General features: G+C 41.8%; 1 protein-coding gene across 2 annotated transcripts in view; it reads left to right on the forward strand.

Annotated features, from left to right (window-relative positions):
- Positions 1–16921, forward strand: part of LOC138810513 (serine/threonine-protein phosphatase 4 regulatory subunit 3A) — a 52890-nt gene extending 35969 nt beyond the window's left edge. For both annotated transcript variants that reach the window (XM_069997728.1, XM_069997729.1), the window contains exons 10-15: positions 143–301; positions 9483–9652; positions 11260–11402; positions 12683–12873; positions 14021–14244; positions 16186–16921. In XM_069997728.1, coding sequence (XP_069853829.1) covers positions 143–301; positions 9483–9652; positions 11260–11402; positions 12683–12873; positions 14021–14244; positions 16186–16296 — 998 coding nt within the window. In that variant the 3' untranslated portion in view covers positions 16297–16921. The remainder of the gene's footprint in view (positions 1–142; positions 302–9482; positions 9653–11259; positions 11403–12682; positions 12874–14020; positions 14245–16185) is intronic.
- Positions 16922–18764: the final 1843 nt, after the last annotated feature.

Below are 18764 nucleotides of genomic sequence, written 5' to 3' on the forward strand. Positions count from 1 at the left end.
GTGGACTCAAGTAGTTAAAACACTGTAGTTAGCAGGAGAGGAATAGAGTAATTGTACCAAAGATGAAGTGGTGTCTGGCTGGACCTCTCTTTGTCATGTACTTGTGTTCAGCATGTATATAATTGTGTTTTGATTGCTTTAGATGACTTTCAAACTGCACAGTTACTGGCACTTGTACTGGAATTACTAACTTTTTGTGTGGAGCACCATACCTACCACATAAAGAACTACATTATCAACAAGGATATCCTCCGCAGAGTACTGGTTCTTATGGCCTCAAAACATGCTTTCTTGGCATTATGTAAGTGTTGTAGCTTCTGATAGAATTATTTATTGTTCTTCTATATTATGTTGTTGTATCTTTAAATATTTTTGTCTGAAAAGATCACAAGTCAGGGGGACCAAGGCCCTCTCTCTCCTAGTCTGTACCCTTATTTTGTGCAGTTGCTGAGCCTGGGTTATCTTAAATTAAAACCACACTTTACATATGTGAAAACAGCACTTTTGATAATTATCTTAGTGCTTGAGGTACAAAGGCTGGCCAAATCTGGTCTGTGGCCAGCTTTTTTATAATCCTTAAGCTGAGGAGAGGTTTGTTTTGGGGTTGTACTTGTTTTCCCATGCTTCTGTGGGGTTTAGTTTGTTTTAGCACTGGTCCTGGGACTTGAGCTCAGGCCTGGGCACTGTCCTTGAGCTTTTTTACTCAAGAATAGCACTCTACCACTTGAGCCATACCTCTACTTCATGATTTTTGGTGATTGGAGATATGGGTCTCATGTGCTTCCCTGCTCAAGCTGGCTTTGAACAGCACTCTCATCCTCCTCTGAGTAGTTAAGATTACAGCCATAGCTTTTTTTCTTTTAAGTAATATTCATATTTACTTCTAGAGCCTTAGGCAGTCAAAAGAAAATTGCTAAATAAATAAATCTCAGCCAGAAGCCAGTGACTCACATCTGTAATGCTAGCTAGCTTATGAGGCTGAGATCCACAAGGTTGAATTTAAAGCTAACCTGGGCAGAAAAGTCTGAGGCTCCATCTAAAAAATAGCCAATATAAAGCAAGGCTAGGGCTGGGAATGTGGCTTAGTGGCAGAGCTCTTGCCTAGCATACCTGAAGCCCTGGGTTCAATTCCTCAGTACCACATACATAGAAAAACCCAGAAGTAGTGCTGTGGTTCAAGTGGTAGAGTGCTAGCCTTGGACAAAAGAAGCTCAAGGATAGAGCCCTGAGTTCAAGCCCCAGGACTGGCAAATGAATGAATGAATGAATGAATGAATGAATGAATGAATGAATGAATGAATGCTGGGCTAGGGAATGGCTCAAGTAGTAAAACAACAGCCAAGAAAACCAAATGAGCTGCTAGGCTGTGAGTTCAAACCCAAGTGCCAAAAATTTTTTTAATTAAAAAAATAAAGTCATGTTTGGTTAATTGCAAAACAAACAAAAACAGATTATAGCCATGAGCCACAAGCCCCCTGTGCCCAGCATGGTTTCTTTTTGTTGTTGTTGTTTGCTTTTAAATAGGGTCTTGTGCAGCCCAGGCTGGGCTGGACCTCTGTAACTACTTTAGCCTCCCAGATATGTTACCAACATATCCAGCTTTCTATTGGTAGAGATGAGGTCTCCAGAGCTTTTGGTCCACTGACCTCAAACTGTGATCCTCCTGATCTCAGTCTCCTGAGTAGTAAAATCATGGACTTGAGCCCTGTTAAGATTCGTTTTTATGAGCTGGGAATTGGTTCAATCTGTCCTTACTGATAAATTGGCAGCATTTAGAGGTATTCTGGAATCTTTTTTTTTTCTATATATTTTGTTTGTTTTGTTGGGGGAAAAGGGGACGCTGGTCCTGGACCTTGAACTCTGAGCCTGGGCACTGAATCTGAGTTTCTTGTGCTAGCACTCTATCCCTTGAGCCACAGCTCCACTTCCATGATTTTTTGTGGTTAATTGAAAATAAGAGTGTTACAGACTTTTCTGGGCTGGCTTTGAACCTCAGTTGTCAGATCTTAGCCTCTTGAGTAGCTAGGATTATAGGCATGAGCCATCAGTGCCCGGCTCTCTGGAAGCTTTCTAAGATATACATGCTAGCAGCTCACTTTTGTCTTTTGGTTTTTAAAGGTAAGTTGTGATTTTTTTTTAAAAATTACTGTGTCTTTTAAGACTTTCTAGTTGGAAATTTCCCTAGTAAACTATTGGATAACATTTGTCAAGTTCCCCAACTTAAATTTTTCAGACTAGTCTACACATTGCAATACATAGATCCTAAAGATAGGTGTGGTCAGAACATATTTTCCTTTTGTCACTTGCAGATAATCAATCAGTTCAATTACTTTCCACTGACTGCAAGTCTGATCTCTCTTTCCCTTCCCCCTCCTCCCATTCTCCTTTTTTCTCTCCCCATCTGTCTCTCCCCAAACTTCCCTTTTCCTACTCTCTCCTTTTTTCCTAGTATTGGGCTTTGAACTCAGAGCTTTTCTCTTATTTGGCTTACTTGCTCATCTGGCTCTTTACCCCTTGAGCATTTATCAACCTAGCATTGTGCTGGTTGTTTTGTAGTCTTGTGATCTGTTTTGCCTGACCTGATTTTAAACCTTGCTCTGTGGTTCTCAGCCTCCAGCGTATGTAGGATTACAGGCTGACCTACTGGCTCAAGCTTATCCAGAATCTTTATTGTTAGCTTTAATAATCTTTTTTACCCAAAAGTAGTACGAGCATTTGTGGTATTCATTTAAACAAGTACCACTTCTGTTCCATCTTAACTCTTATATCTGTGAGTTAGCACATAGAAAAGTTCTTTTGAAAACGATATTATTTTCCTAAAATACTCAGGAAGAGTGAGAGCACCAAGGCCAAGTTTAAAGGAAGTTTGTAACTCTGAATCTTTCATGTCAGCATAAAGGGTTTAATTCATGTGTGGGAAAAAGTTTGGCAGATGGGACAGAATGTGAAAATGGAATGGACAAATAAGCAGTTTTATTTCAATATACATTAAATAATATATTTCACTGATTCTAAGATGTATATTTTTACACATTGATCATTTAAAGTCAAAGTAAGTTTATAGTTTGTGGCATGACATTATAAATAGTATCTCTGTTCATTTTGTTTTCCTTAGAAGTAGGGAAAATACAAGATTTTTTCCCCCATAGATTTGATTTTGGTACTAAGAAAGTGATGATGAACTGGGTGCCAGTGGCTCACCCTGTAATCCTAGCTACTGAGGGGGCTGAGATCTGAGGGTCATGGTTCAAAACCAGCCTGTGCAGAAAAGTCCCTGTGAGACTTCTTATCTTTAATTAATCACTCAGAAAAAGGGGCATGGAGCTGAGGCTCAAAGCAGTGAAGTGCTAGCTAGCCTTGAGCAAAAGAGCTTAGGGACCGTGTGCCGCCTTGAATTCAAACCCCAAAACTGACAAAAATAAATAAGTAAAAAAGTAAAGATGAACCAAGGCACCCATGGCTCATGCCTGTATTCTTAACTACTCAGGAGAATGAGATCTGAGGATCCTGATTCTGAGCCAGAAAAGTCAGTGATACTCTTAGCTCCATTGAACCACAAAATTCACAAGTTGAGGGCGAGGCCAAAGTGGTAGAGCAGTAGCTTTGAGCAAAAAAGCCAAGTGAGAATGGGAAGCCCCAGTACCCACACACACCTGAACAAGCATGCCTGTACGCTCGCGTGCATGCGCGCTCGTGTGCACACACACAGAGCACACACACAAAGTGAAGATAGAGGTAAGTGTGGTGGCACAGGCCTGTAATCCCAGTTACTCAGGCAGAGCTGGGAAAATAACAAATAGTTCAAGGCTAGCTTGGGCAAAATGATACATGATTAAGACCTGAATTCATCTTCCAAAGAAATCAATTCATGAAAATCGGACTACAATTTAAGGGTTATATGGAAGTGTAGTGAAAAAACTTTATTCTAAATGAGGCAGAAAAGAAATGTTTGTAAAAGAGGTAATTGGAGTTTGTCTGCTCATAGGAGAATGTGACATACTGTTTTGCTGCATTTAGGACATGAATTCTAGCCAGGTGCTGGTGGTTCATGCCTGCAATCCTAGTTAGCTACTCAGGAGGCTGAGATCTGAGGATTGTGGTTCAAAGTCAGCCCGGGCAGGAACATCCATGAGACTCTTATCTCCAATAAACCACTAGAAAACCGGAAGTGGCGCTGTTGCTCAAGTAGAGCGCTTACCTTGGGCTGAAGAGCGCAGGGACAGTGCCCAACGCCCAGAGTTCAAGCCCCACGACCGACCAAAAAAAAAAAAAGGACATGAATTCCAGTGGAGAGTGTGGAGTGGCAGCTGAAAGGGAAGGCCTCTTCTCCCTATTACTTTGCAATATTGTAAAGGCATTTTTCCCCAGTAAACTCAATGAGAAATATCATTGTAAGTAAATGAAGGTTGATAGAAAGTAAATGAAGGTTTATAGGAAATATGCTAGCAAAATTTTAGTTATCTTTTTTTGTTGTGGATACTTTATAAACTGAGGTTATTGTTAGACCTAACTCCTTGAAGTGGACCTTTCTCCCGAGAATTGAGAGTGAATCTAAGAGAAGGTACCAGACACTGAAAAGCCCTTTCAAAAAGTCTTAGCTGGCCGGGCGCTGGTGGCTCACGCCTGTAATCCTAGCTACTCAGGAGGCTGAGATCTGAGGATCGCGATTCAAAGCCAGCCCGGGCAGGGGAGACCGTGAGACTCCTATCTCCAATAAACCACCAGAAAACCGGAAGTGGCGCTGTAGCTCAAGTGGTAGAGCGCTCGCCTTGAGCTTGAAGAGCTGAGGGACAGCACCCAGGCCCAGAGTTCAAGCCCCACAACCGACAAAAAAAAAGTCTTAGCTGGTCGGGTGCCTGTGGCTCACACCTGTAATTCTAACTACTCAGGAGTCTGAGATCTGAGAATCGCAGTTCAGAGCCAGCCCAGGCAGGAAAGTCCGTGAGACTCTTTTTTTTTTTTTTGGTCCGGTCGTGGGGCCTGAACTCTGGGCCTGGGCGCTGTCCCTCAGCTCTTCAGCTCAAGGCTAGCGCTCTACCACTTGAGCCACAGCGCCACTTCCGGCTTTTTTCATTTTGCTTTATGTGGTGCTGAGGAATCAAACCCAGGGCCTCAGGCATGCAAGGCAAGCGCTCTACCACTGAGCCACCTTCCCAGCCCTTCCGTGAGACTCTTATCTCCAATAAACCACCCAGAAAACCAGAAGTGGCTCAAGTAGTAGAGTGCTAGCCTTGAGATGAAGAGCTGAGGGACAGTGCCAGGCCCAGAGTTCAAACCCCACGACTGACACTTCCCCCACCCCCCACCCCCAGCTGGGTACAGGTGGCTCTCACACCTGTAATCCTGGCTACTCAGGGGGCTGAGGCCTGAAGATAATCTTTTTTTTTTTGTTTTTCTTTTTTTTTTTCTCTTTTCTTTTTGTCAGTTGTAGGGCCTGAACTCTGGGCCTGGGCGCTGTCCCTCAGCCCTTCAGCTCAAGGCTAGCACCCTACCACTTGAGCCATAGCACTACTTCCAGCTTTTTCTGCTTATGTGGTGCTGAGGAATTGAACCCAGGGTCTCATGCATGCAAGGAAGCACTCTACCACTGAACCACCTTCTCAGCCCCTGAAGATAAGTCAGCCTGGGCAGGAAAATATGAGACTCTTTTTATCTCCAATAAATGACCAAAAAACTCATAAGTGGAGCTGTGGTAGAGTGCTAGTCTTGAGCATAAGAAGTTCTGAGTTCAAGCCCCAGGACCAGCTCCTCCCCATGCATCTCCCCCCCCCCCAAAAAAAAAAAAGTGAGCTGCATAGGAAACTTTTTCCCCCCCTCCAAGGGTTTATAAAAACTGCACAAATTAGATACATGAAATAAAAGAATTACTACTTAACTGGATGTACATGTATAAATGAAGAAGATGTATAGCAGGAAACATTATAAGTTGTTTTCAATAAACTACAAGAAAACTAGAAGTGGTGCTATAGCTCAAATTGGTAAGAGCTTATCCTTGAGCTGAAGAGCTGAGGGAAAGCGCCCAGGCCCAGAGTTCAAGCCCCATGACCAACCAAGAAATTTAGGACTGAGATGTATCTTCGTGGTAGAATGTTACTTGGCATGCACATGCACAAGGTTCTGTATTTGATTCCCCAGAACTAGACTTGGTTACAGGCTTTTATGCAGGTAGCATTAGATACTTAGGAGACAAAGAAGACTTAATATATGAAGTCTCTTGTTGGGTAAGATTAAGACAGTGTTTTAAAAAGGTAATTGGGGGGCTGGGAAGGTGGCTCAGTGGTAGAGCGCTTGCCTTGCATGCATGAGGCCCTGGGTTCGATTCCTCAGCACCACATAAGAAAAAAGACGTGGGCTGCTCGGGGTCACAGTATCAGCTCCCGAACCTGTGCCGCGGCCCTGGCCGGTCAGTGTAGGAACCTTCTCAATAAAGTTGCTTCTTTAATAACAAGAAAAAGAAAAAAGCTGGAAGTGGCGCTGTGGCTCAAGTAGTAGAGTGCTAGCCTTGAGTTGAAGAGCTGAGAGACAGCGCCTAGGCCCAGAGTTCAGGCCCCATGACGGGACCCAATAAATAAATAAATAAATAAATATTTTAAAAAAGGTAATTGAAATTATTAAATTAATTAATTGTTGGTCGTGGGGTTTTAACTGTGGGCCTAAGCACTGTCCCTCAGCTCTTCAGCTCAAGATTAGTGCTCTACCACTGGAGCCACACGGCCACTTTGGTTTTCTGGTGGTTTATTGGAGATAAGAGTCTCATGGACTTTCCTGCCCGGACTGGCTTTGAACTGTGATCCTCAGATCTCAGCCTTCTCAGTACTAGGATTACAGGTGTGAGCCACTGTACCCGGCTTTGAAATTATTTCGTTTTTATTTTATTTTTTAATTCTTGTTTGCCAGTCCTGGAGCTTGAACTCAGGGCCTGGGCACTGTCCTTGAGCCTCTTTTGCTCTACCACTTGAGCCACAGAGCCACTTCTGGCTTTTTCTGTGTTGTGGTACTGAGGAATCAAACCTAGGGCTTCATTCATACAAGGCAAGCACTCTACCACTAAGCCACATTCCCAGCCCACTATAATTGAAATTAAGCATAAGATGTTCTCAACATAAGGTTATAAGGTCAGAGTGTACTTTACATGGAAAATGCTAGGGTGATGCTAAATTTGCCTGTCCTGAAAGCCTTCTCTAGTCTCCTGTTAGTGAATAAACTTCTTAGAACTCACTGTAAAATTTGGAAAGCAGCCTTTTTAAAATCAACCAAAAACCTTGTTTCCATTTGCTGGAGTACATTTTGATAAATATTATTTTATATGATCAGAAATGCATGGGCGTTATGCCTTGTGTTTCTCCCCTGAGAATATCCTCATTTGGTCTTGCTGTGTGAATACCTAGAGTCCTGTATAATTTTATCATGTTCCAGGGAAAACAGCTTTTTTTTTTTCCTTTTAAATTGTTACTATAAAGGTGATATATAAAGGGGTGGAAAGCAGGTTTTTATTCAACAGAAAGAAATCATGGTTGGATATTTTTTGTGCTTTTTTTATAAGTGAGGGCAAATGGAAATGAGGATTCCCTCTTCTCCCCTTCCCCCCTCCCACCTTCAACAAAAAGATCTTGAGAATCGCCTTTCTACCTAAGCAGTTCCTACATAGAAATACTTTCAAGAATGTAGGGCTGGGCTGGGAAGGTGGCTCAGTGGTAGAGCGCTTGCCTTGCAAGCCTGAGGCCCTGGGTTTGATTCCTCAGCACCATATAATAAGCAAGAAAAAAAAAGCCGGAAGTGGCGCTGTGGCTCAAGTGGTAGAACGCCAGCCTTGAGCTGAAGAGCTGAGGGACAGCGCCCAGGCCCAGAGTTCAGGCCCCACAACCGGACCAAAAAAAGAATGTAGGGCTGCCATCCGCATGCCTTGGTCGGAGGGCTTTCTAGAAAGGGTGGGGTTTCTTTTCCCACACCTAGGAACTGTGTCAATCCTAGAGGGACTAGAGAGTTTATGTTGTCGTAGGACACAAGTCTACACAAAGCCTGCAGAATTGGAGTACCAATCTTAGAATAATAGTAGCTCTTGTTGAAAGCATAAAATCTGGCCTATTAGCATTAGCTCTTAAGTATTCATTTTTATTCTACCAAGTAGAACTGTCACTGCATTCCTTTCTCAGTTAACAGTTAACAAAAGCCCTGCACCAAAAAAAAAAAAAAAAAGAATCATGACTCTTGCTTGGCTTTGATTTTGCTGCCCAGAATGATACCTCTTAAGTTTAAAACATCTTCACCATGCTTATTTTTGGAAGTACTCAGCTAAAAACAAAACAAAACAATTAAGAAAATGCAGTTATTCTATAAACTATTTTGAAATTCCCTGCCCAGAGTATCTCTTTAGAAAGAGACACTCTTAAGTTGGATTGTTAAGGCAGTTTATAATCAGCTGTACCTAATTGGGCATTCACTTGTGGACCTCTTTCTGCCAAATAAAGAAAAATTGAGCTGCTTTACTCCTCTGCCTTCCCACCCAGAAACCGTGTCAGCATGGTTGCCTGGCTACCTGCTCATGAAGGACTTGATTAATAACAAATTGGCAATTTAACGAGCCACTTCCATGATCTCCAAAGAAACCAAAATACAAACACAATATTTAATCTTGCCAACCGAAGACGATGTGACTGCACGAAGTGAGTATGCTTTTTTGAACTGTTTGCAATAACTGGGGCATTAACTTACTGATAATTCCTTGTAGGTAAATAGGGCTTTGTTGAAGTCTAGCTGTCTGTGTATATTTGGATCTTGACGAATGGTGACTTAAGTAACTCCCCATACTTCAAGATACAAATATTCCTTTTCATCCGTAAGTTAAAGCCTAATTAATTGTAAAAAAGGAAAACTAAGAAAACAATTAAAAAGCATACTCGCTGTGCAATAAACAAAGAGGACCACATTTAAACAACATCCTCTAATTTCTAAAGAATGGGAAGGCAAATTTGGGATCATGCAGAGTTTTTATGGGTTGACAGCCTTTACATCCATCCACAGACAACCAATGTAAATCCTAGAACTCTCATGCAAAATGATAATAAAAAGAGTGTCCAGAATTAATGGAGATCAAATTCTTATACAGTGGATTGCCCTAATAAAATAAGTTTTTCTATTGCTTAAAAAATATTTTATTAAAAAGATATTGTTGGGAATTTTTCACCTTAAATAGTAGGAGAGACATCTTAAATAAGATGGACATTAGTAGCTGTCTTATTTCCAGAATTTTTATGGCTTTCTAAGACTTGGGTTCTATGACAACATACACTCCTTTCAGAATATATTTTCTGGCAGTACTTTTAAAATCCTTATCTTTAGGTTTTCATTTCCAGAGGTGCTAACAACATATCACTGTACACAAAAAATTACCAATACTTGTTAAACAGGTTTTGTTGATATTGTTTTGGTAAGTCTAAAATATAGAACTGTGTGACTTAAACAACAATGCCTCTGTGTTTCAGGTGCCCTTCGTTTTAAGAGAAAGATTATTGGCCTAAAAGATGAGTTTTATAACCGCTACATAATGAAAAGTTTTTTATTTGAACCGGTAGTCAAAGCATTTCTCAACAATGGATCCCGCTACAATTTGATGAACTCTGCCATAATAGAAATGTTTGAATTTATTAGAGTGGTAGGTTCTGTGTTTCTTAATTAGACTTTTGATTTGAATTGAGAATTGCATTATTGGCTGGTATTTTGACTTGCAGTTATGTGTGGAAATGTTGGAAAGAAAAACCATGATGCCAAAGACTTGTGAGCAGTTCAATTCAGACTAGTAAAATCCAGAATATCTCATAGTAATCTTTATAGAGTAGTTTGAAAGCAATTTAACAGTTATGTTAATCAGTTAAGAAACTTGGAAGTGCTGGGCGCCGGTGGCTCATGCCTGTAATCCTAGCTACCCAGGAGGCTGAGATCTGAGGATCATGGTTCAAAGCCAGCTCAGGCAGGAAAGTCCGCCAGACTCTTATCTCCAATAAACCACCAGAAAACCGGAAGTGGTGCTGTGGCTCAAGCGGTAGAGCGCTCACCTTGAGCTGAAGAGCATAGGGACAATGCCCAAGCCCAGAGTTCAAGCCCCATGACCAAGAAGAAGAAGAAGAAACTTGGAGTTGACAGACAAGCATTTGAATGTTTTTTTTTTTTTTTTTTTTGAGCTTCACTTGTTGCTATAGGACAGTTTCATAATAAATGCTTTGTGGGTTTTTGTTGCTGTTGTTTTTTGTTGTGGGCATAGAACTCGGACTGGGCACTGTCCCTGAGCACTTTTGCTCAAGGCTGGTGTTCTTCCATTTTGAACCACAGCATCACTTTTAGTTTTCTGATGGTAAATTGGAGATAAGAGTCTCATAGACTTTCCTACTGGGCTGGTTTTGAACCACAATCCTCAGATCTTGACCTCTTGAATAGCTAGGATTACAGGCATGACCACCAGTGTCTGGCTCTTCTTGGTTCTTTAATAACTACTGACATGAATGCAATGTGCATAACTCTGTGGCATGCTTTAAAAAGTAATTATAGTAAAATAATGCTGGGTGTGGCAGCATGTATGTGTGATGGCTGAGGGAGGCTTGGCAGCTCAGGTCAGCCTGGGATACCTAGCAAAAAAATTATGGTAAAATACACATAGTATAAGATGTTTGCCATTCTGAATTTATACTCTAACGGTAATTAACTTAGATTTATATTATTTATTATTTGATCATCACCATTATCAAGTCCTGAACATTCTGTGGCACGATTTTAAAATCCTCAGTGCAGAAATAAGTAGTCATAATCCTTCAAGTAGGATGTGTACATAAACTTTGGAAAGACCTGTTAACAGTACTGAGGCATACTAAAAACTTCTGAAGTAAAGCCGGCACCAGTGGCTTGTGCGTAATCTTACCTAATCCAGGAGGTTGAGAAAGGATCAGGATTCCCAGCTATCCTAGGAAGAAAAGTCTGAGAGTTTGATCTCCAATTAATGCCAGAAGTGGAGCTGTAGTTCAACTGTAGAGCACAAGCCCTGAACAAAAAGCTCAAGGATAGCGCCCAGGCTCTGAGTTCAAGCCCTAAGACTGACACCATAGAGGGGGAAAAACAACAGCTGCTCACATGGCCAGTATGTTATTCCATTTCTATTAGTTTTCACTGAGATTATATAATTTTGTGAAATCCAACTTTTTGGTGAGTTTTATGTACCTTGTCAAAATGATATTTTCCTGTCATTAATTTCAGTATAACTCTTTTCTGTAGGAAGATATAAAATCATTAACTGCTCATGTAATTGAAAATTACTGGAAAGCACTGGAAGATGTTGATTATGTGCAGACATTTAAAGGATTAAAACTGAGATTTGAACAACAAAGAGAAAGACAAGACAACCCCAAACTGGACAGGTAAATAAATTAACCATATATTTGAACTGTTGTTTATCCTTTAATAAGTTGTATAGTACCTCTTTTTGTTGTAGTTGTTTTGTTGATTTGGTATTTTTTGGCTGGGGGAGATAGACACATAGGTTTTTCTGAAGCTGTAGGTAGATACTAACTAGTATGATGCAGAGATAACATTGTTTGTGTCTGTGATACCAGGTGATAGTTATGGTATTCAAAACTACATCAGGATACTGTTTTTTTTTTGTTGTTGTTTTTTTTATGGGTCCGGTCGTGGGGCCTGAACGCTGTCCCTCAGCTCTTCAGCTCAAGGCTAGCACTCTACCACTTGAGCCACAGCGCCACTTGCGGCTCTTTTTTTTCTGCGTATGTGGTGCTGAGGAATCGAACCCAGGGCCTTGAGCATAAAAGGCAAGCGGTCTACCACTGAACCACCTTCCCAGCCCAGGATGCTGTTCTTTCTTGCTTTAAATTACAAATTATTTTATACAAATTAGTTTATGCACTGTATGGTTTTCTAAATGTTTGGGTTCGTATTTATAGTGTACTTTTACATATATACCTAGTATTTGTCAATTCCTAACAAGTTGACATGTTTAATAATTGATCTGTAATGGTATGATTTTGATAATAAGTTTGACTCCACTAGTTAATAATAGATATGATGGCATGTGTGGTGAAGTTGATTGTCTTCAGACTCTGTGTGTTTATTCCTATTAAGATTATCTAATACTAGCCAGGTGCCAGTGACCTAGCCATATACTACTAGCTAAAGAACCTTAAGTTCGAGGCCCAGCACCAACCCCTAAAAGAAGGCTTTATTTATTTTTCCCCTTAGTCATGGGGCTTGAACTCAAGGCCTTGGCACTTGCCCTGAGCTCTTTTTTGCTCAAGGTGAGCACTGTACCACTTGAGCCACATCTCCACTTCCAGTTTTCTGGTGGTTAATTGGAGATAAAAGTCTCATATAGGGGCTGGGAAGGTGGCTCAGTGGTAGAGCGCTTGCCTTGCATGCCTGAGGCCCTAGGTTCGATTCCCCAGCACCACATAAGCAAAAAGAAAAAAAGCCGGAAGTGGCGCTGTGGCTCAAGTGGTAGAGCGCTAGCCTTGAGCCGAAGAGCTGAGGGACAGAGTTCAGGCCCCACAACCGGACCAAAAAAAAACAAACTCATGGACTTTCCTGCCCAGGCTGGTATTAAACTGCAATTCTTAGATTTTAGCCTCTTGAGTGGCTAGGATTAAAGATGCAATGAATATATTTATTTTCTTCTCTTTATTCATAGCATGCGGTCAATCTTGAGGAATCATAGGTATCGACGAGATGCCAGAACACTAGAAGATGAAGAAGAGATGTGGTTTAACACAGATGAAGATGACATGGAAGATGGAGACACTGTAGTGTCTCCATCTGATAAAACTAAAAATGATGATGACATTATGGATCCAATAAGTAAATTCATGGAAAGGAAGAAATGTACGTTGAAAATGAGGAAAAACAATGGCTTTCTCATTTCACTCTAGGTTTATCTCCTGCCAAAATAGTCAGCATGTTGACTGTTGCTCTGTAGGTATAGCTGAGTCCCTAGCTCTGTTGTGAAAGTGTACATTGTTTTTACTTTTAAAATGAGTTTACCCATCTGGACGCCGGTGGCTCACGCCTGTAATCCTAGCTACTCAGGAGGTTGAGAGCTGAGGATCACAGTTTAAAGCCAGCCACGGGCAGGAAAGTTTGTGAGATTCTTCAATTAACCACCTGAAAACTGGAAGTGGCACTATGGCTCAAGTGGCAGAGCGCTAGCCTTGAGCGAAAGAGCTCAGGGACAGCACCCAGGCCCAGAGTTCAAGCCCCATGACCGACCCACACCTCTCCTCCCTTCCCCCCCCCCCCCAAAAAAAAAAATGAGTGTACCTGCAACTCACACCTGTAATTATAGTTAACTCAGAAGCTGGAGACCTGAGAATTTACAGCCCAAAGCTAGCACAGACAGTTTGTGATACTCTTATCTCCAATTAGCCACCCCCAAAAAGCTGGATGTGGAACTATGGCTCAAGTGGTAGAGCCCTTAGACAAGCCAAAACTGCTCAGGGACAGCCCTAGGCCCTGAGTTCAAACCCCAGAATCAGTACCAAAAATCAAAACCTGAGTGAGTAAAGATGGCTGTATTATTTCTGGGAGATAAGAATACAAAATGTGATAGTGAAAGTTTCATTCCTTCTTGTAAAATTTAGTGGGTTCAATTCAGTGATAAGCTTTGTTAATCATTCCCAAGTTCTTCCTCAGCAAATAGAAAAAGTTGGTGATGTTTTAGTACCACATCCATTAGAGGTCTTAAAAGTCAGTATGGATTCTGGGCACCGGTGGTTCAGGTCTGTGATCCTTAGCTACTTGGGAGGCTGAGATCTGAGATCCTGCCTGTCTGAGCAGGAAAGTCCATGAGACTTCTCTCCAATTAACCACCAGAAAACAGAAGTGGCACTATAGTTCAAGGTATAGAGTATTAGCCTTGTGCAAAAGAGCTCAGGGACAGACAGTGCCTAGGCCCTGAGTTTAAGCCCTATGACCAACCCCCACTCCCCCCAATGAGTATGTGTAAAGCTATTGACCATATTCTTGTTTTTAGTAAAAGAAAGTGAGGAAAAAGAGGTGCTTCTGAAAACGAATCTTTCTGGACGGCAGAGCCCAAGTTTTAAGCTTTCCCTGTCCAGCGGGACAAAAACTAACCTCACCAGCCAGTCATCGGCAAACCTGCCAGGATCTCCAGGATCACCTGGATCCCCAGGTTCTCCAGGCTCTCCTGGATCCGTCCCTAAGAGTACATCTCAGACGGCAGCTATTACCACAAAGGTACAAATTTTGTCTCCTAGATTCACATTCTGTCCTTTTCTCTCTAGATTTTAAGTTTCCCTAACAGTCATTGTAATCACAGTTCCCTAAAATTCTCCTTTGAAAGGAACACAATAACAAAATTTAGAAAAGCCAGGCACCAGTGGCTCACACTTGAAGTCCTAGCTACTCAGGAGGCTGAGATCTGAGGATCGAGGTTCAAAGCCAGCCCGGGCAGGAAAGTCTGTGAAACTCTTATCTCCAATAAAAACCACTAGAAAACCAAAAGTGGCACTGTGGCTCAAGCGGTAGAGCACTCACCTTAAGCTGAAGAGTACAGGGACAGTGCCCAAGCCCAGACAGAGTTCAAGCCCCATGACGGACCCCCCCCCCCCAAAAAAAATGTAGGAAATACATCTCAGAACAAAGTTTAATTCTTCTGGTTGCCTTTTACAAGGACTTTTTTAAAGCATAAATTAGCTTACTTATTGGACTAGCTGTTTAACAGGCTTTCATTGGGATTCACTGATCTAAATTCGAACTATAATGTCTATGACAGTCTCTTTTCCTCTGACATTAGCAGGAAAACCCCACTCAGGACTAATGAGTGATCAGAGAAGCTGAAATGAAGGGACAGGCTGAGAGCAAAGCAATAAGAATTCTCTGTGTAAGGGTACAGCAATGGGTTCTGGGGTGGGATCAAGCTGACAGGAAACCTGGATGAATAAATGAGGATACACACAGATAAGCTTCCACAGCCTGTCTGTCCTCATTTTAGGTTGTCAGTCTTCTGCAGTTTGTTTCCTTCTCCTAAGTGATTTGCTAGGACAATTATTTGATTTTTTTATTTTTATTTTTTGCTGGTCCTGGAGCTTGAACTCAGACCTTAGGTACTGTCCTGGAGCCTATTTGTGCTCAAGGCTAGCACTCTAGCCAGATGCTGGTAGCTCATACCTGTAATCCTAGCTACTCAGAAGAATGAGATCTGAGGAAAGTGGTATGAAGCCTGGCCAGGCAGGAAATTCCATGAGACTCTTTTCTCCAGTAAACTACTCAAAAAAGCAGGAAGTGGTGCTATGTCTCAATTGGTAGAGTGCTTGCCTTGAGCAAAAAGAAGCTCAGGGACAGCGCTGAGACCCAGTGTTCAAGCCCCAAGACTAGCAAAACAAAAACAAAAAACAGACAAGCACTCTAACCACTTGAGCCACAGCACCGCTTATAAGCTTTTTTTGGGTTGTGGGGTGGGTTGTGGGGCCTGAACTCGACCTGGGCACTGTTCCTGAGCTCTACCACTGGAGCCACAATGCCACTTCCAGCTTTTTCTGCTTATGTGGTGCTGAGGAATCCAACTCAGGGCCTCATGCATGCAAGCAAGGCAAGCACTCTACTACTGAGCCACCTTCCCAACCCCCACTACCAGCTTTGAATCGTTTATTGGAGGTACGTCTCATGGACTTTTCTGCCCAAGGTAGCTTCAAACAGCTATACTCAGATCTTAGCCTCCTAAGTAGCTAGTGTTACAGGTAGCTTCTGCCCAAGGTAGCTTCAAACAGCTATACTCAGATCTTAGCCTCCTAAGTAGCTAGTGTTACAGGCATGAGCCACTGGCACTGGCTAGGAGAATTTTGTTTTTGTTTTGTCTGTCTTGGGGCTTGAACTCTGGGTCTGGGCGCTGTCCCTCAGCTCTTCAGCTCAAGGCGAGTGCTCTATCGCTTGAGCCACAGCACCACTTCCTAGGAGAATTTTTTTGTTAATACTAGGTAATTTAAATTTTTTCCTTCTAAAATGTATGATTAGGAAAATAGAAGAATAATGAGTTTCACTCTCACACAGTCCCATCTCCCAGATAAAACCATAAGTTAATGTGTTGAGGTAAGATCTCTACTTTTTCCAGTCTTAAACCCACAGGTATTTTTAGAGATAGTGTTTTCTTCTTTAAGCAATCTGTATTTCTCTCTGCAGGGAGGACTTGTGGGTCTGGTAGATTATCCTGATGATGATGAAGATGATGATGAGGATGAAGACAAGGAAGACACTCTACCATTGTCAAAGAAAGCAAAATTTGAGTCATAATAATGGCAACTGCCTATGATCAGTACCTGTTGACAAAACTGGTTCTCTACCCCTCCCCCCTACAGAAATCCACAACAAAGCGCAGTGGTCTCTTGTGAATGACTGATGCAGATCAGCTGCGTACACTGGACTTCTGCTCATCAAGTGCCAATTCAATGGAGCAGGAGGAGGGGATACCATGCTTTTAGGGGAAGATTTAAGCCTTTGAGCTCTCCAGCTTGGACCACACATTGCCCTTTTCTCAGGGAAGGAAATGGAAACAAAAAGCCAACAGGGCAGGGGTTTTGTAAGTGGAACTCTGGATTGACTGGTCAGTTGCTACAATCAGAACATGCTTTCTTGGACCATGTTTGAGACTTGGAAGAATGAGCCTTTCTGCCATAGTTCTTCACTAGATAAGGATGCCAGCAGTTTCTTTGTTTAAAGAGACCTGCCTTTAAAATCCATACATTCTGAACATTTTAGTCAAGTTTCAACAGGTTTGGAAAACCTCTGTGGGGGTGGGGCAAATACAAAGTTTCCTCTTTTTTATCTGTTCCCTTTGCCCTTCAAACTGCAGATTTTTTTTTTTTTTTTGTAAAGTGGGGATTGGTCCCTACTTGATTAAAGATTGAGTGGAATTCTAGATGTGGTCATTTGTGTCATAATTTTTTTAAAAAAACATTTTTTCCTCCCCTGAGTGTATGCTTAGTTGTTAAATATATATATTTGGGACCATTAAAACATTTTTTGATGTAATATAACCTGACGTTGTGCTGGTACCTGTTTTACCATGTGTAATTTTTGTTCTACATCACAGTTCTTAATTTGTTTAGAGTTTTATGAAAGATGGTATAGTTTTTATTGACAAAAGCAAATTAATCTTACAACTATGTGCATACAAAAGCAATACTATTTTGTGACTAAGTATTTTATATTAAAATTTACATCAGCAACTGTCTCAAGATTTCAGGGAAATAGAGTGGAATTTAAAAAAACAGTTTTGTTAAACTTAGACACATGAAATTAGTATTCCAAAGAGATTCTAAAATTTCATATCTTGGGGAAATGACGGTACATTAAATCAAAATTGAGGATGGATGATTTAAAAAACATTTGACTTTTGAATAATAAAAAGAAAAGTGAAGAGCAAGAGAAATTGTATTAGTTGTATGTTTCTTTTCTTTCTTTTTCTTTTTTAACTATTCCCTTTGGAATACCAGTGTTTCCTAAACAAGTAAGGGCCATCATCTACCACTTTATTAAAGCTCTATTTGGGGGACTGGAGGTAAAGCTTACGGTGGCACACTTGTCTAGCAGTAGGCATGAAGCACTGGCTTCATCCCTAGCACCACCAAAAGAAAGTAGACTTATTGTTAGATATGAAATTATTTTAAGGAACCAAAAATTAATATCTCAAATCCACATACCCTCACTTTTAAGAAAATGTGTTATAATGAGTAGTGGAGCTCTTTTTTTCCTTAGTAAACATGTACTTTCAAAGCATAGTTAACTATAAGAGATTTAAGTTTAGGTGGGCACTGGTGGCTCACACCTGTAATCCTAGCTACTCAGGAGGCTGAGATCTGAGGATCGAGGTTCAAAGCTAGCCCGTGCAGGAAAGTCTGTGAGACTCTTATCTCTAATAAACCACTAGAAAACTGGAAGTGGCGCTGTGTCAAGCGGTAGAGCACTAGCTGAAGAGCTGAGGGACAGTGCCCAGGCCCAGAGTTCAAGCCCCACGACTGACCAAAAGATTAAATTTGAGCTAGGCACTGGTAGCCTGGAATGATAGGAGGCCAAGATCTGAGGATTGAGGCTTGAAGCCAGTCTGGACAGACATCCTCAAGACTATTCTCCAATGAACCAGCAAAAAGTTAGAGTTGTGGCTCAGGTGGAGGAGCACCAGCTTTGTGTGAAGAAGTCAAGAATAGTGGTCTCGGAAGGTGACTCAGTGGTAGAGCGCTTGCCTTGCATGCATGAGGCCCTGGGTTTGATTCCTCAGCACCACATAAGCAAAAAGAACAAAGCCCGAAGTGGCGCTGTGGCTTAAGTGGTAGAGTGCTAGCCTTGAGCTGAAGAGCTGAGGGACAGCGCCCAGGCCCAGAAATCAGGCCCAACGACCAGATTCCCCCCCCCCCCCCAAAAAAAAAAAAGGTCAAGAATTTAAAAGTCCTGAGTTCAAGCTGGGCGCCAATGGCTCATGACTGTAACCCTAGCTACTCAGGAGGCTGAGGATCACGGTTCAAAGCCAGCCCAGGCAGAAAAGTCTAAGAGACTCCTATCTCCAATAAACCACTTAGAAAACCGGAAGTGGCACTGTAGTTCAAGTGGTAGAGCACTGGCATTGTGCTGAAGAGCTCAGAGACAGCGCCCAGGCCCAGAGTTCAAGGCCAATGACCCACCAAAACAAAAAAGTCCTGAGTTCAAGAAATCCAAAAACTGACTTATTTTGGTCATGGGGCTTGAACTCTGGGCTCGGGCCCTGT

This window comes from Dipodomys merriami, unplaced genomic scaffold (genome assembly GCF_024711535.1).
Source record: "Dipodomys merriami isolate MVZ:Mamm:240054 unplaced genomic scaffold, mDipMer1.0.p SCAF_50, whole genome shotgun sequence".
NCBI lineage: Eukaryota > Metazoa > Chordata > Mammalia > Rodentia > Heteromyidae > Dipodomys > Dipodomys merriami.